The sequence below is a fragment of the Miscanthus floridulus genome, chromosome 10, assembly GCF_019320115.1.
Source record: "Miscanthus floridulus cultivar M001 chromosome 10, ASM1932011v1, whole genome shotgun sequence".
In the NCBI taxonomy this organism is placed as follows: Eukaryota; Viridiplantae; Streptophyta; class Magnoliopsida; order Poales; family Poaceae; genus Miscanthus; species Miscanthus floridulus.
This window is the reverse complement of record NC_089589.1, coordinates 137,268,089-137,291,118: the sequence shown is the minus strand read 5'-3', so window position 1 is coordinate 137,291,118 and position 23,030 is coordinate 137,268,089. Positions and strand designations below refer to the sequence as shown.

General features: G+C 48.3%; 1 protein-coding gene across 1 annotated transcript; it reads left to right on the top strand.

Moving 5' to 3' along the window:
- Positions 1-707: 707 nt before the first annotated feature.
- LOC136489764 (uncharacterized) lies at positions 708-22,623 on the top strand. Its single transcript, XM_066486316.1, has 8 exons — positions 708-1,202; positions 1,290-1,503; positions 1,576-1,773; positions 1,853-2,026; positions 2,104-2,348; positions 4,970-5,132; positions 19,849-20,097; positions 22,123-22,623. Exons 1-8 carry the CDS (start codon positions 715-717, stop codon positions 22,621-22,623), a joined length of 2,232 nt encoding a protein of 743 aa, XP_066342413.1. The 5' UTR covers positions 708-714.
- Positions 22,624-23,030: the final 407 nt, after the last annotated feature.

Here is a 23,030-nt window from a genome sequence, read left to right as displayed (position 1 = left end):
TATTCAAATGCCATTGGTTTGATCCCAAAGAAGTGATAAAGACCCCTGAGCTTGGGTTAGTCGAAGTTCTAAAGTCATCCGTCTTGTTAGGAGACGACGTGTACATTGTGGCCCAACAGGCCACGCAAGTTTATTATCTCTCATACCCGTGCCAAACCAAAGACCGTCTTAAGGCGTATGATGTTGTGTACAAGGTATCGCCGCATGGTAAAGTACCCGTCCCAAACGATGATGATTATAACATCGATGCAAACACATATGACGGAGAGTTCTTTCAAGAAGAAGGATTAGAAGGGAGTTTTGAGATTGTCTTAGATGTAGATCTCGCAATGGAAGTAGACAATGATACGATCATTGTTGACGGGGATGATGGAGAGGAGGTTAACAACGCGAAGGACTTGTTATTACTTGAGCAACACCATTCAGGCAGTGTCGCTAGTGATGAGACTTTGAGAGACGATCATAATTACGTCGACAATAGCGATGATGAGATTTTTGGCCCACCTATCGATGATCTTGATGATTATTTCTAGTACATGTAAGATCTGTAGTACTTATGGCAATTTTATACATGTATGATACATTTACTTATTTTGCATCTCTTTTATACATGTATGATATATTTACTTATTTTGCATCTCTTTTATACATATATGATACATTTACTTTTGTATATGCGTACTGATAGTTTATTCCTTTTGTTGCAGTTGATTGATGGTGGGCGGTGGAATCAGGAAGCTTAGGTCGGTTATGACCTTACTGGCTGGTGGCGAGGGGTCCAGCCAGGGTGGAGGAGGAGGGCGTGCACAGACTGAGGGTGGAGGGCGTGCCCAGGGAGGAGGAGGACGACGACGAGGGCGTGCCCAGGGAGGTGGAGCCCAGGATGAAGGAGGAGCCCAGGGTGGAGGAGGAGGACGGCGACGACGAGGGCGTCGAGAGCCGACACCTCCTCCACAGGACGATGACCACGAGTTCGTAGCGGCCACGGAGGAGGATGAGGAGGAGGAGGAGACCAGGGAGGAGATAGCGGAGGCGGTGGAGGAGGCACGGAGGGAGGATGCTTCCGAGCGGGTTGAGCGCGAGGAGGATGCCGACTTGGTGGCAGAGGAAAATGGGGTGCCTACGGTTTGGCTGCGAGGGTCGTCGCGCCTCCCAGACTTACCCATACAGAGACGGCCAGTGATTCGACCATCCGGAACTAAGTAAGTAATTTTTGCATGTTAACACTAATTCACAGGTTTTTAAGTTATAACAGAAACTAATATTCAATTCTCAATAACTTTGTGCAGGGATTGGGAAATGGTGATCCCAGGGAGTCACTCTCGCCGAGTAAACGGGATCCTGGGTCTTCTGTGCAGGGCAAACTACCCCGGGATGGTGAGGATCGATGGTGTTGTGCAGCCCGCCATGAAGTGGTCCCACTGGCACGCCGCCAGCGATCAGACTGATCGAGCTGGCAGGTGTTATAACAGCAAGGCCGACCGGGTGATGAAAGAGCTGTGGGTACATGTTCATCGCACTATGCTGATAATAACATCACATTAATTGTATATTACTGACTGTATTTGCTTGTAGGATTACTACACCTTGGCGGAAGGAGTACGTAGGGAGGACGCGGATGACGTGGTGAACAGAGTCTGTGTTCACCGAGTGCAGGACCTCTTCTACGAGACAAAGCTCCTGTGCAGAAGAATTTACTATGCCCGCAGAGGAAACAGAGTCACCAGAGCGCAGGCAGTGCACCTGCCCCTAACTAAGGAGCAATACTTGACGGTAAACATGAGATTACATCGTCTGTGATTAATTGCACTGAAATTGATTTATGATTTGTCATGTGCTCGTGTACGTGCAGGTGCCTCCTGCTTGGTGTGCGGGGATGGACAACTGCTGGGAGGCCATTGTGGACACGTGGTTGAGTGAGGAGTACGAGCAATATCACGCCGTACGCTCACGTTGCCGTGCGATGATGCAGGGTTCCTCGCACAAACAAGGGCCCACTACCCTCAAGGAATATGCAGCCAGATATGTACGCGGATTTCATTTCGTTGTTGCTACGCTAACTTCTGAATGCATAATATCTTATTGTTGTGCTTCTTACTGCAGACGCGGTTCCACCCCGGCCAGGAGTGCGCCTCGTTCAAGGCATATGCCTTGGCACACAAGGGCAAGGCAAAGGACCCCGACCTCGTCTACAACCCGGAGGACCCGCCTGAGGCATACAGTAACCTGAGCGTGCACAGTCGCCTCAGCGAGTACACGGCGATGGCGAGAGAGATCCATGGGCCAGAATTTGATCCGAGCACCGCTGACCTCGAGGGTGACATCGTCATGAGGTTGGGACCAGGTAAGCCACATGGGAGGTACTATATGGGCAACAGCACCATAGACACGGCCAACACTCAGACACTCGCCCAGATTAGAGCCCGGAGCATGAGTTCGAGCCCGGCCATACGCCCACGCTCACAGCCCCAGGTGGTAGCACTCCAGGTTAGTTCTGTTGCATTCGTTGTCCATTCATTTTCTACCCGTTCTTTATTTGCATTCTAACTATGTGATAAATAATTGTAGGCTCAGATTGAAGCCCTGCAGGAGTCACAGCAGGCCTCACAGAGCCAGTTTCAGGCCCTCCAGCTATCGCACCAGGCCGAGTTGGCACAGGAGAGGGCGCGAGTGCAGGCCCAGCTTGAGGCCTTCCAGCAGTCGCAGAAGGCCTGGTACGAGTACATGGCCAGCTTTTCTCAGAGCATGGGCCAGCCTCCACCACCTCCGCCGCCGCCGATGATACCGTTGGTGCCTCCACCTCCGCGCGACGGCACTCCTGTGAGTCACTCTTCATCTTGAAAGGCTTTTTCAGTTCAGATTGTGCTACAGTCAACACTATCATGTTAGAACCTAGAAGAGAGTAGGATACATACATGTATAAGTTAGATTATTAGTAATATTGTTCAGACCTTGAAAGGCATCATGTTAGGTTCTACATGAGTACATAGGTGTTTGCCCAATTCATGTTCAGTCTACTCGACCATGTGTGACGATATCTTGCACATAGAGGAGAACTAAACAGCAACTAACTTGATATGTGTTATCTATTATATGCCTATATATTGATGTCACTGTTAACTGGTCTTTCGAAGGAATATTTGAATTTGGCATACTACCTTATGATTAATTGACAAATATGTTTATTTTCTTTTGCTCCCTCATTCCAGGGACCTTCTACAGCTGGATCGAACAACGATCAAGACTTGGACTTGTCTCCGTTTCTCGGTAGGGCTCCGACCATGTGACAGGACCATGTTTCACTTGTTTGTATGTTGAACTTAGAAGTGGGTTGAACTTTGTGGACTTTGGACATGTTGATGGTGTTTGTGGACTTTGCATTGTGCTTGTGACATTTGTTGTAGCTATATGTTGGTTATAATGAGTGGATGTGACATTTGTGGACATATATGTGATATATATTGTCTATCTGTTGGTAACTGTGATATTCTGTTATAATTGTTGTTAATTGTGGCTGGATATGCACTGAAACAAACAAAAAAAAAATAATGTGGACAGGTTTTACCGAGTGTAACACTCGGTAATGGTGATGTTTACCGAGTGTTACACTCGGTAAAACAGAGAACAGAACCAAATTGGTTCTGATTCTGTTAATTTTGCCGAGTGTGCCATTTTTTACCGAGTGCCACTACCCCACTCGGATATATGTGCCATTTTTTACCGAGTGCCTGCGACACCACTCGGATATATGTGCCATTTTTTACCGAGTGGAACACTCGGTAAATGAGTTACATGTTTACCGAGTGTTACCGCTACACTCGGTAAACTATATTAGGAAAAAAATATTTGCGGAATTGTTTTAATCATGAAAATGGTTATCTGTTTACCGAGTGCTATGTCTAACACTCGGTAAACGACGCCGTTAACGGCAAGCTTGGGGACTGACGACCGTCACGTCGTAGTTGTTTACCGAGTGCCGGCGTAGCACTCGGTAAGATTTATTCTCCGAGTGCCCTGTTAGTTGACACTCGGTAAACTAACTTTACCGAGTCGTTGTTTACCGAGTCATGTTTACCGAGTGTGGCACTCGGTAAACAATTTACCGAGTGTTTCTCCATATTTGCCGAGTGTTTATCACACTCGGTAATTAAACAGTCTCCCGTAGTGCTGTCAAGGAATATTGGGTCTTAAGAACAAGGCGATCCTCCACCATAACTTTCTTATATTATTATTGATGCCTACATCGGCTCGACCCAAGCACGCGAGTCATCCCATCAGTCGGTCAGTCGTCCATATGTATACACGGCTGCGCAACAACTATAGCTTTTTATATGTATTGGTTCGACCTGCTGCTGCCGGCATGTATCTTCTCGGAGCATTTCCTTGTGTTTAATATAATTTACTTGCTAAACCAATATGTTTAGTCGGTGTTGCGGCGCTGGCGATGAGAAGAGTGTATGGGAGAATGGAGTTGTTGGGACTGGGAATTGAAACGTAGAGGACAGCTAGGCAATGGCCATATGGGTTCGCTGGAGGACATGGCTGAATCGCGGGCAGAAACCGTCGAAGGGGAAGCCACCCGCTTAGGGTGGTTTATTCCTTCCTCAGTGATTTTATTACATTCCTGGCGAGAGTAAAATATAGGAGTATGTTATGTCCCTGGGAGAGAGTCCCGACTGATCTCTCCACGATTGCTGAGGGGCTCGGGGGCTATACCCACCGGCGCGTACCCTCAAGTCATAGACTGGGCGAAGTCCGACCTCGCCTGCTGCCTCGGCCCAGGGCTTGGGGGCTCAGCAAAGCCCCGAGCTCCCCAACCGACTGAAGCTTGAGCCTTCATGGCTAGTCGTGTGGGTGTCACGCAGCTGCTAGGGCAGCAACGGTGACCTATCCGGAACATAGGTCCGTCCCTGGAACAGCAGCAGACCGTCCATCAGTGGCCAGCCTGCCAACGCTATGCCGGCTGCAGCCTGCGCCAGGAGCGCCAGGGCCTAGGGGTCACGCTGCAGCTTGGCATGGAGGTTGTCATTTATGGCGAACGACGGCCCAGAGACCGCCTGTGCGGCCATGGCATCGTTGTTGGTGTCGCAGAAGGACAGGGCGTCTTCCACGGTGTTCAGTTTGCCCAGGCGGTACTTGATGGAGAGGTCATAGCCAAACAACTTGGTGACCCAAGTGTGCTGAGGAATTGTCGTCAATCGCTGGTCAAGCATGAACTTCAGGCTCTAGTGGTCGGTCCGTCCGAACCATGAAATCGTGAACCCAAATAAGGCCACCACTGCCAAACCGGCTTGACGAGCTCGATCAACTCCTGCTCATAAGCTAGGAGTTTGGCATGGTGCCGCACCACAGCCCGGCTAAAAAAGGCATCCGTGCCATCTCCCTAGTGGAGGACAGTGCCGAAGCCAGCCCCGAATGCGTCACAATCGACGATGAAACGCTTAGGGAAATCGGGTAGCTGTAGCAGGGGGCTAAAACGAGGGCAGCCTTGAGGGCAACAAAGGCTGCCTCCACCTCGTTCGTCCAGGAGAAGGCCTCGCACTTGGGGAGCAACGCAAACCATCATCATCTCAATAATAGCTATAGGATCTATTCTATTTTTTTAAAAAAATTGCTCATCTCTTCCACTATCAATAATTAATTGCCCATGCAGCACCGAATGACGGGCAGGCTATATGTGGTAGCTGCCGTTGCTGCTCCTTGCAGCCAAAGAGGACCTGCGTCCTAAGGGGTGAACGCAAGTTGTGCTGAGTGATCGGCGGATTCGCTAGTTCGATAATATTATGGGGGCCTCAATCTAAGTTAACATCCTATGGTTTACATGGAAGAACTAGATATAGGGCAACTGTTCGTATGAAACTGAAAGGAAAATGAAATCGCAGGACAAGCAGTGGTCCTTCAGCACGTTGATCTGTCTTATGTGGCTACATCAGTTTCAGAGAAGGAGGAGCCAATAAGTGTGTAGTGTCCTACTGTGGTAGATTTAAACCCGAGCTGAAGTCATCCATCAGTCAGTCAGTCGTCATCTATGTATACATACTAGATGGCTGCATGCGCAACTACTAGAGCTGGTTATATATTGGTTCGTCCTACCCGCTGATAGTATTTGTATATCTATGTACCTCCTCCTCAGCATGCTCATACCATAGACACTGCAGTCCACACCAGTGTCTCTCTTTACCACAAAAACTATGCAATTATTATACCTTACTCGAGAAGAACTTTACAATATATATGTACCCTAGTACTCCTACACTCCAAAGAGCTCACGACTCCGACTCAGCATTTCTACACTCCAAAGATAAACTTTTACAAGTGCAGCCTTATTTGGCCAACTCCAGCTTTAGACGATAAGTATATGTCAATTATACGTCAATGGTCCACAGCAAAAACTTATTGTATTGATGACAATCTTGCCGTGTTGTTGTTGTTTTTCCTGAACTATATCTTGCGTGGTGTTATGGTGGAGAAAATTGCTTTCTCGGTTTGTCCTTCAGAGTCTGATAATCTAAAGTAGCTGGTAGTAGTTCAGCATCGCCCTGAGTATAGGAGTTCTCAACATTCCTGCATTCTCCAATGGATGGAAATGATGATCAACTGTTTAGATCTGCTGATATCACATTTGCACCTTGGTCAGCAGCTAACCCCCTCCTCCCTGCCACCTCTTCGGCGCGTTCGATCACCTGGCGGCACGGATGAGGACTTCCCGGGCACGGATTTGCCGCCTCCATCACCGGATCCACGTAGTGTCGTCGCGGCCAGAACCCCCCCCCCCCCCCCCCCCCCCCCCCCGCCCCCGCCCCTACAGTTCCGAAGTTGAAGTTTGCTGGTTCGCGCCTCCCACCGTCACGGGCAAGTCTGGGTGGCTGGATTCTTGGATTCGGGTGCCCATCCCAGGATCTGTGGCCCTCGTCAACGGCTTCGCGCGGTGTGGTAGTGGCCGGCACCCGCTCCGTCCTGACGTGAACTCCTACCAGTGCGCGCCTCCCACCATCGTGGGCGGTGTAGATCCAGCCTCCCTGGGCCTGTATCAACCGCTTGCGTCTCCAGATATGTGCCGTGTGGCAGCGGCTGGTGCCCTCTCACAATCCCGGTGTGGTCGCTTGCCGTCGCGCGTCTCCCACCGTCGCGGGAGAATTCTGGCGGCTGGGCTATCTGGATTCGGGCTCTGCGAGCGAATCTGCAGCCGCCCCCATCTAAGGCTCTACACGGTTTGGCGGCGGCTAGCACCGCACCGTCCAAGCATGGACGCCTGCTGGTGTGCGTGCGGGCCCTCCAACTCGAGCCCCGCAGGTCGGTTGCTGCGTCTGGTCGGCCGACCATACGGTTGCCGGCTGATCTTCTCCTCCACCATCGCCCCCCTCTTCCTCCTTCGCCGCTCCCGGTCCCCTCTCCCGTGGCATGCACAGTACGGCAGCCAACAACGTGGATCTGGTGTCCCCCTTCTTGGATCTTCCGCCCCTGCACCTGGATCTGGCCTTCCATGGCCAGTTCCGGGTGTCCTCACTGCCGACATACCTGTTGCTGCACGGGCCATGAACTCTAGATTGCTGACAAGGCGACAATGGCAATTGTTGTTTCGTCAGCGGGAGTACTGGCAAAGGTTCTGGGCGAAGGCTCAGCTCAGATCAGTCTGGGCTAGAAACGAGGGTTTCCTTCCTGAAGGCATCTTTGAACTTGTCCAGTGAAACTGTGCAGTATGCCCCAAGCTAAGTTATCCTACTATGCAAGGAAAATGAAATGCCCGGACAATCGGTGGTCCTTCAGCACGTCTGTCTTATTTGGCTACAACAGTTCAACAGAGAAGGAAGAGCCAATAAGCATGTAGTATCCTTCTGGGGTAGACTTAACCCAAGTTGATGTCATCCATCAGTTGGTCAGTCTTCATGTGTACATACTAGATGGCTGCATGCGCAATTAAAAGAGCTTGTTATATAAGTAGTATGTACCTCATCATCCTTGTCATGCTCAGACCATACACACTGCAGTCCTCATCGATCAGTGTCTCTCATTAGAATAAAAGTTAACCAATTATTATATCATACTCGAGAAGAACTTTACAATATATATATGTACCCTAGTAGTACTACACTCCAAAGAGGTCACATGAATCCGACTCAGCATTTCTACTTTCTATTTGTTTTAAACTTGTACGAGTCCAGTCTTCTTAGTCAACTCAAGTTTTAGACTGAAAAGTATACGTGAATTGTAAGTCAATACTGAAGGCTCCACAAGAAAAACTTATTGTATTGATTACACTCCTGCCGTGTTGTTGTTGTTTTTTCTGAACTATATCTCACGTGGTGTTATGGTGGAGAAAATTGCTTTCTGGGTATGTCCTTATTCGTCATAATCAGATAAACTAAAGTAGTAGATAGTAGTTCACCATCGCCCTTCGTATAGGAGTTCTCAACACACCTGCATTCACCAACGGATGGAATTGATGATCAACTAGTTTACAGCTGCTGATATCACATTTTATTCTTGCAGCATTATTGAGACGTTTACCACGTAAGGCTCTGAACCGACCAATAATGATGCTTTTCCAACATCACGTCCGATTGTTGTAGGGCCGGGCAGAAAATTATGGTAGAATCTACCAACCGTTAGGCATTAGCCAACTATTCCTTAGTACGTCAGGCGCGGAGGCATTAGCCACTATTCACAGACCCCATGGCCGCCATTGCTGCAAGGAGCATCACAGGCAACCAGAGTGATGACATCGGTGGCTTTGCTGGGTGATCGCTGGATTTTTTGCTACTAGTTTAATGCGTGGTATATATTACCGGAGTTAGCCTCGTAGCATAAATAGAAGAACTAGCCAACTGATAAGAAACAGCCCGGAAACTGCAAGGCCCGGACAACCAGTCCTGCAGGGAACTAGGGTTTTAAGAATCAGATGGTCCTGCACCACAACTGTCTTATACTGTTATTGATGATGGATGTAGTCCGATGAGTTTATCAAGGTGGAACAAGGAAGCTGGTATTGTTGAATTAAACTGGTTATTTGACAACCAGGTGTATTCTAGCATGCTAAGATTATCTATACTAGCTGGTATAGGGCCATTGAATTTGTTTCCATCAAGATACAGCCTTTGTAAGCTCTTCAGGTTACTTATCTGTGTTGGGATAGGGCCAGACATGTCATTGCTTGCGACATCAAACAATGCCAGATTTTGCATCTGTGTGATGGATTCTGGGATTACTCCGGTGAGTAGGTTGTTGCCAAGATAAATCCATTCTAGACTACTCAAGTTGGACAATGTTGTTGGAAGTTCACCTGTTAGCGTGTTATACCCTGCATCAAAATGAAGTAGTTCTGTAGAAAAGCTTCCCACATCGGCAGGGAGTTGTCCAGTGAATGAATTATGATGTAGGTAAAGGATGTGGAGGTGTATACAGTTGGAAAGGGATGACAAGAATGTTAGTAATCTTGTGCATGTTAGATAGGACTGCATGTTTCTGTTTTCAGTTGATGCATGCGCGCCATTGCTGCAAGGAGCATCACAGGCAACCAGAGTGATGACATCGGTGGCTTTGCTGGGTGATCACTGGATTTTTTGCTACTAGTTTAATGCGTGGTATATATTACCGGGGTTAGCCTCGTGGCGTAAATAGAAGAACTAGCCAACTGATAAGAAACAACCCGGAAACTGCAAGGCCAGGACAACCAGTCCTGCAGGAAACTAGGGTTTTAAGAATCAGATGGTCCTGCACCACAACTGTCTTATACTGTTATTGATGATGGCTACATCAGCTCCACTGAGAAGGACGATGATGGATGAGCCAAGCATTAAGTACTTCTGTTTGTAGACCTGCCACCTACAGGTCATCATCCATCGGTCGGTCAGTCGTTCATATGTACTAGACGACAGCGCAAGAATTAGAGCTTTTTATTTATTGGCTGGACCTACGGCTGCCAGTATGTATCTTCTTAGAGCATCTCTAAGTGTTTTCTATAGTTTACTTGCTAAACCAATAAGTTCATAGTAAATTAACAAAATAAGTCGCAACTTCAATTTTTCTCCCTCTCCAATAGTTTTTACTATACTAGCATCCTAAATGATTTTGCACTGGAAACCCTGAACTTTTTCTAAACCAACCAATCCCTTTTTATATTTTCTGTCTTACCACTTTTTCACCTGAAACCCAATACTTTCTAGATACCACGTACTTGACAAAGTAATTCTCATGTACTACATTCCAAAGTGGTCATCACATTAATTGGACACGACATTATTTCTATTTGTTTTCTACTTTTACAATTTCACTCTTGTTATTTGGCCAATTCCTCCCTGTTGTATTCCACGTTATACTAATCCCCACTAGATGGTTAAGAAAAACATAAATTCTAAAAATTCCCATAATCGTCATAAATATCTGGCATTTAATTTGGTAGACTCAAGCCATCATCATCAATAATAGCCATTGGATCCATTCTATTTTTTTCTATAAAAAAATTACCCATCTATTCCATGGCAGCCCGGAGTCATGGGCAGGCTATCCGCGGTAGGTGCCGTTGCTGCGAGGAGCAGCAAAGGCAGCAGGAATGACGACATTGGCATAGACGACCAGCGTCCTCCAAGCTGTTGGAACGGAGACAGGGAAAGGAGGAACTCACGTTCGGTCAGAGCGCGTATGCCTCCATGCTGTTGGAACGGAGTGGCATGGCTGAGTGCAAGCCATGCGTAACTCCGATGAAGGAGCGGTTGAAGCTGACGAAGGCCAGCACCGCGGCGAAGGTGGATGCAACACTCTACCGGAGCATCGTCGGCGGTCTACGCTACCTAGTCCACACGAGGCCGGACATTACGTTCGCTGTGGGCTACGTCAGTCGCTTCATAGAGGATCCCAAAGAGGATTACTGGGCTACGGTGAAGCGGCTACTGTGCTACGTAAAGGGGACGGTGGATCAGGGGATCATCTTTCCCAAGACCGGCGGGAGTAGGCTATAGCTCACTGTGTTCAGCGATGCAGACATGTCAGGGGGGGGGGGGGTATCGACGGACGATGGAGCACCTTTGGCGTGCTCGTTTTCCTTAGGTCGTCCCCAATTTCATGGCTATCGCTGAAACAGAAGGTGGTGACGCTATCTACGTGCGAGGCAGAGTACGTAGCGGTGGCCACAGCGGCGTGCCAAGTTGTGTGGCTGCGCCGGCTGCTGGGCGAGCTGACCAGTGTGGAAGCTCACCCACCAACACTGATGGTGGACAACCAGCCCGCCATCGCCCTCGCGAAGAATCCAGTTCTGCACGACCTGAGTAAACACATCGACGTGAAGTTCCACTTCCTCAGGGACTGTGTCGATGGAGGGCAGATCGTCATCTAGTTCGTCGAAACTGGTCGGCAACTCGCGGATGTCCTCACCAAGCCGCTCGGACGTCTTCGACTCATGGAGCTGAAGGAGATGATCGGCATGGAGGGGGTACACGGGATAGCAGTAGGATTAGGGGAAGAATTGTTAGAATAATCTACTGCTTTCCTTGTGTGAACACAGCAAGAGAAGGCGGCGCCAAAAAGCCCCCCTGCTGTGATACTGTAGCCGCTGTAGGTGCAGGCGCCGCACGGCTCACCTGCAGCACTGTAGCCACATGCAGAGGCCGGCGCAGAGTCAGCCCTGTATGTTATCTAGTTACTATTACAGCATGTGCGCTGTACTAGGACTAGATGAATAGAATTGTATAAATAGACTAGCACGGCAACTCGGTAAACAGAGTTCAGATTTACCATCTCCCATACAGGGCTTCGGCCAACGCTGGTGTCTTGTACTGTGTGTGTATACTCTGTTCTCCCTTCTTCTTCTAGCTCTAGCCATAGTGTGTGAGGACGAACAACGCTTGTTCGTGGTCGGCATGGCTAGTGGGTGCTCGACAACGCTAGCGGGTGCTCGATAATACTGATGAGTGGTTCACTCACCTAAACCGATGATCGTGTAGGCTAACAGGGTTGAGCTCTCCATGGAGGGGCACGTCAGGTAACCGTAGAGCCGTGACGCGCTGCCGGCGACAGCCACACGAGACACCAACCCAATGACAGAAGGACACACTGCTTGTCCAGTTCCTGGACATGATGCCAAGGGTATCGGAGAGCTGAGCTTTGATAGCCAGAAGCGTTGCTTGGTCATTGTCGCTGCCATTGCTGGGGATCTGACTACTTGGGCACAACGAAGCAGGCGCAGGACGAGCAGAAACAATGGTAGCGCCACCGAGTTGCGTACTGTAGACATTGGAGCTAGGCAGCTAGCTAGCTAGCTAGCAAGCAGTGAACAATATGCAGAGTATGGTGCCTATAGAATGATAGAAGTTTATTATAATCCTGTCGAGATGGCAACTTATGCTATGTAAATAGGCCCGGCTCACTACGTAAAAAACGATTTTTAGCAACGGTTTTTTCAGTGTATGTCACTGAGTTCACCATTGCAGTTGAGACGTCAGGCAATTGAGCGTTCCCTAGAGTTTGGTTCAAAGGCTAAGGACTCCCCGCCGCCTTCATAAGGGCACTAAGGCGGAGCACGGAAAAGAAAATGGGGCACCCATGTTTTACCAGTCCCGGATCTCAGGGCCGTTTTGCCAACCGCCGACATGAACGAAATCGAATTTCATTGCGGGAAATTTGGATTTCATGAGGGAGGAAAAGGCGAGGCGGAGGGTGGAGAGTCGTACAATGCATTGGTGGGATGAAGGTGCTAGCTTGGCTGAGATAGGAAGTTTCGATGTGTATGTAGATTTGGTTCTAGTGCCCCCACCCTTTTCGAGATCTGTCAGGATTAGCAAGATGTTATAGTGTAAACTATAGAGAAATGGAATGAATGAAATGTATCTAAGAAGAAAGGAAGCCATGCTCCATCCTGTTTATAAAAAGAATATCACCTCCCTTTTTGGTTAGATACCGCTCCGTTAGGTACTAATGCTTCTACCAACGAAACAAGCACTTATTCCACTCAGAGTGCTTAGTTTACCCGCGTACAAGAAAAGACAAAGGTACCACTTTCATACATATACGTTACAGTATTTACTTATGCAGGTTCCATTGACTCTAGAAGTTCGCTCTTCTTTCATATGTATGGTAGGAGAACTCTCTTTGTGCAAAAAGCAATCTAGCTATCTGGCTGAATCGAGGCCCCACCTTCTTTTGTAGGGGCGGCTGGTGATGGAGCCGCCCCTATAGTGGCATGCTCGGGTGCCCAGACACCAGTCGCCCCTACAAATGGAACAGCAGGGACGGCTGGTGATACGAGCCGCCCCTACAAAATGGGGTCTGATTTGTAGGGGCGGCTGGTGATTGACCGCCCCTACAAATGCCTCCATATATATAGCTCCGATTTATAGGGGCAGCTCAATCACCAGACGCCCCTACAAATGACCCACATATAAAATAGCTGTAGCACCTTCTTCCTCCTCGGGTCACTCACTCCAACCCGTGAAAGAAAGGTGGGGAGGCCTTGGGCACCTCCCAAAAATTGTTCTACTAAGGGGGGAAGGTTTTGGTCTCAAATCCTTTGGTGAAGAGGTTGTAGAAGGTAAGAAAATGTTATTCCACACTTTTTTTGAAGTTTTAATGGTTGGTTTGTGAGTAATTAGAGTTTTGTTTTTCTCTCTCTTCTATGGTGCTTGAGCTACTTATTAAGTAAATTAGACCCAAGTTTTGAATGTACTAGGGTAAATTAGGGAGGGGAACAAGATCATACCCTTATTTGGTCCATGTTTCTTGAATTTAGTGAACAATTAGTTAGTTTTAGGGATGTTTCATGTGCATGTGGATCTAGATCTAGGGTTTGGTTTTTTTATTAATTTCATTTTTGTAAATTTATGTTTGATGAAATTGGACTAGGGTTTGGATGAAAGATATTGGGTAAAATATAATTGTTGCTAATTATTACCTTTGAAATTGTTTATTGTAATCAACAAATATGTATTTTAATTATTTATGGATAAATGGGCCATTAATTAATTTTCCTCTACCATGGTGTGTTTGTATGCTTCATGTAATTATATTAGATTTATATTCATATATATCTGAAGTATATACAATTATTCACAAGTAATTATTAATTTGATTCATTTTTATATATATCTGAATAAGTTGTCCTTTAATGTTTATTTTGTTGTTGTTGTAAAAGATGGAGTACAAGAACTCTTGAATGTATGGTTCTTTAAGGTTCAAGGCAGGTTTCCGTGAAGAGGTGGATAAATTTATTGAAGCCGCAAAGAAGCATGCAACGACATTGACAGAGAATAAGGATATAATTATTTGTCCCTGTAAAGATTGCAAGAACCATATGGCATGGACAGATGTGACTATCATCATATCACATTTGATTATGAGAGGATTTGTTGAGGACTACATAGTGTGGATTCATCATGGTGAAACGGTTATTGTTAACAATGAGGATGAGGAGGAATACGACCACGAAACCATAGAATCCATATCCCAATATTCAGCAGAGCTTGATACACGAATGGATTTCGAGTTTGGCAATGAACAAGGTGGTGATGCTGGTGGTTGGGATGGTAATGACGAAGGTGGTGCCAATAATTATGGTGGAGCACGTGTTGGGGATGAAGATGATTTAGAGGACATGATTCGAGCCCTTGGACTAGAGATTTTACTAAATAGCCCGAAAGGTCTAGAAAATTTGGAAAGGGTGACAAAAGCATCGAAGGAGACTGTGTATGGTGTTGAAAAGGGCCGTCCGACACATTGGACATTGCTATGTTTTGTGCTTGAGCTGCTCATCCTTAAGGCTAAGTACGGCTGGTCAGACTATAGTTTCAATGATCTATTGCATCTCCTGTCATGGGTGCTGCCACAACCTAACTCAGTTCCCGCCAACACATACCAAGCGAAGAAGGTCATAAATCCATTGATAGTGGGGGTTGAAAAAATCCATGCATGCCCTAACCACTGTATACTTTTTCGTGGCGAAACGTTCAAGTCACTGGATAAATGTCCCCGGTACAAGAACAATGACCTTTGCGGTGGGGATGAAGCCTCCATGGGGAAAAAGATGAATAAGAAGGGTACACAAAAGGTGGTACAAGAATCTCAGCCCCCAGAGGACTCTCCATTAGGCAACGATGCAAAGCAGAGAAGAATTCCTGTCTTGGTAATGTGGTACCTGCTAGTGACTGGCCGCTTGAGACGTATCTTCCTAAATCCTAAAGAAGCCGCACTCATGACATGGTGGGATGATGAGCGCAAAGTGGATGATGATAAGATTGCACACCTGGCTGATTGTAGTCAGTGGCAAAGGTTTGATGAGAAGCACACAGAATTCAGCGATGACCCAAGGAATGTACGGTTTGGCTTGAGCACCGATGGAATGAATCCCTTCAATGAGAGGATGAGCGACCATAGCACTTGGCTAGCGATCTTGACCATGTACAACATCCCAACGTGGTTGTGTCAGAAGAGAAAGTACCTTCTCCTCACTATTCTTATTTCTGGTCCTAAACAACTAGGCATTGATATAGACATGTTCCTCGAGCCTTTGATGCAAGAAATAGAGAGGCTATGGAGGCATGGGGAGCCGATGTACGATGCATTCCGAAAGGAGGACTTCATATGTAGAGCAATAATATTTCTTACTACCAATGATTACCCCGCGCTGTTTGCTTTGTCTAGATAGATCAAAGGGAAGACGAGATGCTTGGTTTGCTTGGATGGTACTACATGGGTGTACCTGGATGCATCCAAGAAGATAGTTTACCTAAGGAACCGACGCTTCTTAAAGACAAGTCACAAGTACCGCAGCAAATTGTTCTTTAGATTTTATGACAACACCCCGGAGATTGAACCCCCTCCGGAGAGACGTCAAAATGGAGAACATGTGTACATAATGGTGAAAAACATACGCGTCATTTATGGAAAGAAGAATCCAGATGGGACGAACAGAGATAGAAGCACACCTCCTATCGAAGGCGTACCTTTCAAGAAACAGTCGATCTTCTTTCAGTATCTACCTTATTGGCCAGACTTGGAGGTCCCCCATGCCATTGATGCTATGCACGTACAGAAGAATGTCTTTGAGAGTCTCATTGCTACCTTGATGGACACAGGCAAGTCAAAGGATGGTCTGACAGTGTTTCTACCTATTGCAATCAGGGCTATAAAGCCAAAGTTCTTGAAAATGGCCATCACCCGCATGTGCTACTTCTTTTCAAAGATCTCACAGAAGACGATTGGCAAGCAAGAGCTGAGTGACCTACATGAATTTGTGGTGGAGACACAAAACCAACTGGAGATGTGTTTACCTCTTGCTTTTTTTGATATAATGCCACATCTCATGATTCACATGGTTCATCAAATATAGGCGCTAGGCCCTTGCTACTTGAATGAAATGTGGTCCTACGAGCGGTTCATGTCAGTTCTAAGTTGATACGTGTACAATCGAGCATACCAGAGGGCTCCATGATAGAGGGTTATAGTACTGAAGAAGTCGTCGAGTGCTGTCAAGAGTACCTAAAAGTACAGAAAGGGATTGGTAAACCCGATTCTCATCACAAGGGTAGGCTGGCTAGGAAGGGCACCAGTGGTAAAAAAGTGTTCATCGACCATGATTACAAAGAGGTGAGTCGGGCGCATTACAATGTCTTGCAGAGTATACAACTGATGCAACCGTACATTGATGAACACTTGGCTATCATTATGGCGAAGAGAAATGGCCGTTCGGATGATTAGGTCATGAAACAACACAAGCAACGACTAACTACATGGTTGAAGGACCAAAACATACCGCTTGGAGAAACCATAGACTCTATTACCATCAGTAGGTTGGCGGAGGGGCCATCGAGACAAATGACATCTTGGAATGCTTATGACATCAATGGGTATACATACTATACCCACGCAAAGGGTAGTAAATATGTGAACCAAAACAGCGGCGTTCGAATAGAGGCTCTCGATGGATTAGGGAGAAAATCCAATACTTTAGCATCATTGAAGAGATATGGAAACTGGACTATGGAAGGGATATAACAGTGGCCCTGTTTCGATGCCGTTGGATCAAACAACACCAACTGAACGAGATCGGATTGAGAGTCTTGGACCTCGAGAATCTAGGCTACCAAGATGACCCTTGGGTGCTCGCTTCACGTGTCGCACAAGTTTTCTATATGTCTGACCCACAAAGTAACCTCCCCCCAAAGAAGAAGACAAAGCACGTTGTTGCCTTCGGGAAACAACATATTATTGGAGTTGATGGCGTGGACGATGTTGAAGCTTACAATAACTATGATGAGATGCCGCTATTCACAGACTTTCCTAAGAAGATCAGTGTTGTGGAAAAGAACCTCCCCAAAGACATAATGCCATGGGAACGAAAAGGTGTCAAGGGGAAAGTCGTTACAGCGGGCTAGCTAGTTGTTGAACGTGGAGTGTTTGTGTAAGTGTGTGTTTGTAACACTTCATTTATGTATGCATGTGAGACTATATATTTATGTACGTGTGTAAGACTACATATTTTTGTATGTGTGTGAGACTACATTTTATGCATGTGTGAGACTACCCTTTGCAACATCCAGATGACTCTATTTGAACATCCACTCTATTACTACTAAAACTTTATGAAATCACTTAACACTTTATGAAATGAAGAAATGACCAAAATAAAAGTAGGAGATCTTAACAAGTTATACAACTTTTATATTCATCAACTTTATGGCTGAAATCATTTAGTGTTTGAAAATTAGGTTTGAAGCTGTCATTTTCTGAAATTTAAAATTTGAATTGTTCAAAATTAGTGACAAAGATAGATGGCTAGACTAAAATGATAGAGCATGATTTCAGAAAATTTTAGGGAAAAAACCATCACATTTGGAGTTAGTATGAGGGAGAAAAACTAGTTACAAGTTTCAGCCACAGATTAAAATGAGAAATCACACTTGTTCATCATTGATCATCATGAACAGTTGTGATTTTTCTTTTTAATCTCTGGGTAAAATTTGTAACTAGTCTTTCTCCCTCATACTAACTCCAAATGTGATGATTTTTTTTCCTAAAATTTTCTAAAATCTTGCCCTATCATTGTTCTCGAATTTCATCTCACATCACTATGGGCAATGGCAATAATCTCCCTGTTTCATCACGAGGCACTTCTACTCTATCCACACCACACTCGAATTTCATCTTGAATAATGTCCTTGTTGTACCTTCATTAATTTGTAACCTTCTTTCGGTTCGTCAATTTACTCGCGACAACCATTGTTTTGTCGAATTTGATGCTCTGTATTTCTCCATTAAAAATATCCACTCTGGGCAAGTGACCCTTCGTTGTAACAGTGACGATGACCTCTACACTTTCCCAACTATCCCTAACACTGCCGCTGCCCATGCCAACCTTGCTTGGTCGATAGCTTTGTCGCATTGCCGCCTTGGCCATCCCGCTCCTAATGTTGTTCGCACCGTACAGAATATGTCAGCCATCTCCTGCAATAAGCGAGATAAATCCCTGTGTCATGCATGTCAGCTTGGAAAACACACACATCTACGTTTTGCTCCTTCAGCATCCACAACGTCAGAACCCTTTGCTCTCGTTCACCGTGATGTCTGGACTTCTTCGGTTCTTAGCAACACGGGTTATAAATATTATTTGGTCATCCTTGATGATTTCACTCATTTCTGCTGGACCTTTCCGCTGTGCCAAAAATCTGAAGTCTATGGCCAATTTGTTGATTTTCCTACCCATGTTCAGACTCAGTTTAACTCAGTTCCCAAGTGTTTTCAGGCCGACAATGGCACCGAGTTCATCAATAATGCCATGACTACCTTCTTGTCCAGTCACGGCATTCTGCTTCGCCATTCTTGTCCCTACACTTCCCAGCCAAATGGCAAAGCTGAGCGTATGCTTCGCACCATCAACAACACCATCTACACCCTTCTCATCCATGCTTTCATGCCACCAACCTTCTGGGCCAAGGCACTTGCTATAGCCACTTATGTGCTCAATGGGCGCCCCTCTTCTTTTGTTGGCAACAAAATCCTGTACAAGCTCCTTCATGGCACTTTCCCTAAGTACTCCCACCTTCACGTGTTTGGCTGTCTATGTTATCCTAACCTCATTGCTAGAACTCCCCACAAACTTGTGCCTCGTTCCACACCTTGCATCTTTCTCGGGTATCCATCTAACTGGCTTATCATCTCCCGACATGTTGTGTTCGACAAGTCGGAGTTTCCATATGCTGCTACACCATCTGGTGCATCTTCACTTGACTTTCTGTTGTAGGATGCTTCATCTATAGTGTCGGTCGATCCACCTTCGGGTGTTGAGCAGCCGTCCTCTTCGGCCCCTCCTATGCCTACTCCCTCCCTCAGCGAGGACGAGCAGCCTGACCCAGACGCTGGCCCCCTCCACCTACCCGGCAGCATCCCACTGGCTGCCCCTGCAACTATGGACAGGGGCCCTTCCGCCACACCGCTGTCGGGTAGGTCCCCTGCTGCTCCACGCCCAGGCGGGTCGGGCCGATTCAGTCTCACCTACCAGCGACAACCTCGACTGGTTCCCATGACTCCGACGACAGTGGCGCCGACTTCGGCACCATCCTCCTCCGCCAACCCGGTGCCAACGGTGCCGCCCCCGGGGCAGAACATACAACTAGCGCCACCACCTCCATCGCGCCTGGTGACGCGATCTCAGACCGGCAGCCTACGTCCAGTGGAGCGCCTCAATCTCTCCGCCACGACTGCCTCGCTAGTTCCAGCGAACTATCATAGTGCCCTAGCCAATCCCAACTGGCGCACTACGATGGACGAGGAGTAAATGCTCTCATAACCAATAGTACCTGGCGCCTTGTACCTCGATCGCCTGGTGCCAATGTGGTCACTGGCCAATGGCTGTTCAGGCACAAGTAGCACTCCAACGGCTCCCTCGCCCGGCACAAGGCACACTGGGTGGTCCGTGGCTTCTCACAGCAGGCCGGCGTCGACTACGATGAGGCGTTCAGCCCCGTTGTCAAACCGATGACAATCCGCACCGTCCTCAGCATCGCCGTCTCGCATTCATGGCCTATCCATCAGCTGGATGTGAAGAACGTCTTCACTACCGGATACAGGATATTTGTCGAGTGCCAGGGGCACTCGGCGAAGCCCCAAAAACACTCGGTAAAGGGTTTGCCGAGTGTTTTCTATCGGGCACTCAACAAAGGATATTTGTCGAGTGCCAGGGGCACTCGGCAAAGCCCCAAAAACACTCGGCAAAGGGTTTGCCGAGTGTTTTCTATCGGGCACTCAACAAAGAAGTTGCCGAGTGCCCAAAAAACACTCAGCAAACTTTTTTTCAAAAAAAATAAAAAAGCACGCCGGGGAAGAAGGGAGGGCCCCACCATGCCACACCACCACCATCCACGCCGCCGCCACCACCCAGGGAAGAAGGAAGGACCCCACCACGCCGCACCACCACCGTGCCACCAGCAAAGCTGCCTCCTCGAGCCGCTCGCTACAGCGATGTCGTCATCCGCGACCATCGCGGGCGGCTACTACACCACGCCGCTGAGCTGTGACGCCCTCGCTAAGGCCAGCTCTGCTCACCGTCACCAGGAAGCCACTGTGTCGAGCCTCTACCACTGAGCCATCCACCTCGACGAGCCACGCCCAAGCCCATCCTTGCCAGCATCGCGCGTCGCCCGTTCCTTCCTCATGGAGCTACGAATGCCGACGAGCAGGCCACCGGATCCACCGCTCCTCCCTCCGCCACCACCACCACACCCGTCACCGCCGGATATGGAGAGGGAGGGCCAGGAGGGAGGCGGCGCAGCAGGATCCGGGAGAGGGAGGGCGAGCCGCGTCGGCGAGGGAGGAGGGGAGGGTGGGCCACTCCGGTGAGGGAGGAGGGGAGGGCAGGCCACTCCGGCAAGGGAGTAGGGGAGGGTAGGCCGCTCCGACGAGGGAGAAGGGGAGGGCAGGCCACGCCGACGAGGGAGTAGGGGAGGGCGGGCCGCTCCGGCGAGGGAGGAGGGTAGGGCAGGCCGCGCCGGCGAGGGAGTAGGGGAGAGCGGGACACGCTGGCGAGGGAGGAGGGGAGGGCAGGCCATGCCGGCGATGGAGTAGGGGAGGGCGGGCCGCGCCGACGAGGGAGGAGGGGAGGGCAGGCCGCACCGGTGTTGGAGAGGGAGGAAGGGAAGGCAGGGCCGCGCCGGCGCCGAGAGGGAGGAGGGGCGGCGCGTGTGCGTGCGCGGAGAAGGGGAGGGGCGCTGGGGGCAGGAGGATAGAGAAGGGGTGGGGATGGGAGGGCAAGTGGGGTGCTTGACGTGGTTAGGTTAAGTAGATATTTTTGTTGTTTACCGAGTGTCCTAGATGGGGCACTCGGCAAAGTTTTTTTTATTTTTTTTTTCTTCTCCTACTTTTTTTTGCCGAGTGTTTTTTATCTGAGCACTCGGCAAAGTTTTTTTCCATTTTTTTTCTTCTCCTTCTTTTTCAGAAAAAAAAATTTATTTTTGTTTGCCGAGTGTATTTTTTTAACACTCGACAAACAACCTCTTTGCCGAGTGTTTTTGTTTTGACACTCAGCAAAACGTCCTGTTTGCCGAGTGTTTTTTTTTTTTTTGCCGAGTGTTTTTAGCGTGGCACTCGGCAAAGAACTTGTTCGCCGAGTGCCTAAGGGAATACACTTGGCAAACATAAAAACACTCGGCAAATTTGAGGATTTCGGTAGTGCTTCACGGCCACCTCGAGGAGACTATCTACTACCAGCAGCTGTCCGGCTTCTTCGACCCCGCAAAACCTGACTATGTGTGTCTCCTACAGAAGTCCTTGTACGGGCTCAAGCAGGCACCCAGGGCCTGGAACCAGCGCTTCGCCACGTACAACTGCAGCATGGGCTTCACTACGTCCAAGTTCGATGCATCTCTGTTTGCCTACAAAGACAAAGATCGCGTCGCCTACCTGCTCCTCTACATCGATGACATCATTCTGACAGCGTCGTCTCATGAGTTGCTATAGCTCATCATGGCATGCCTCCACTCTGAGTTTGCCATGACGGATCTTGGCGACCTTCAACACTTCCTCTGCATCTCCGTGTTGCGCGACAACTCGAGGCTGTTCTTGTCATAGCGTCAGTACGCCATCGAAATTCTTCGGCGGGCTGGCGTGTCTGAATGCCATCCCACTACCACGCCTGTGGACGTGCAGAACAAGCTGTCCGCCACCATAGGCGCCCCGGTGGCTGACCCTTATGAGTACCGGAGTCTCGCCGGTTTCCTCCAGAACCTCACTTTGACACGACCTGATTTGGCATATGCTATTCAGCAGGTGTGCTTGTTCATGCATGATCCCGGCGAGCCTCACCTCGCGCTGATCAAGCGCATTCTCCGATACATCAAGGGCTCTCTCTCCACCGGTCTTCACCTGAGCATCGGACCCGTCAGCCAGCTCACCACCTACTCTGACGGTGACTGGGTGGGCTGCCTCGATACACGTCGCTCCACCTTCTGCTTTTGCATCTTCCTCAGTGACAACCTGGTGTCCTGGTACACCAAGCGTCAGAACACTGTCTCTCGCTCTAGTGCTGAAGCAGAGTACCGTGCTATCCCCCATGTCGTTGCTGGCTACGCCAGCTTCTCTAAGAGCTCCATCTACCGCTTCCCACCACCACAGTTGTCTTCTGTGACAACGTCAGTGCTGTCTACATGACAGCCAACCCTATTCATCACCGACGGACCAAGCACATCGAGATTGACATCCACTTCGTCAGCGAGAAGGTCGCGCTTGGTGAAGTTCGTGTCCTACATGTGCCGTCCTCGCATCAGTTCGCGGACATCATGACTAAGGGCCTGCCTGTACAGTTATTCTTTGATTGTCGGTCCAGTCTATGCGTCCGTGGACCCCTCGCTACGACTGCGGTGGTGTTAGATGTATATATATTTAGGGATCTAACTGTAATTGTACTGAGCTCCTCGCGAATATATATATATGAAAGTCACCCCTCCCTAATGGAGTGAGGTGTTCTCCCTATTGCTTTCTACAGTACGAATCCCTCCTTTCCTCCTAATCTATCTATCTACTATTATCTAATACTAGTGGCCATGCACGTGTGACAC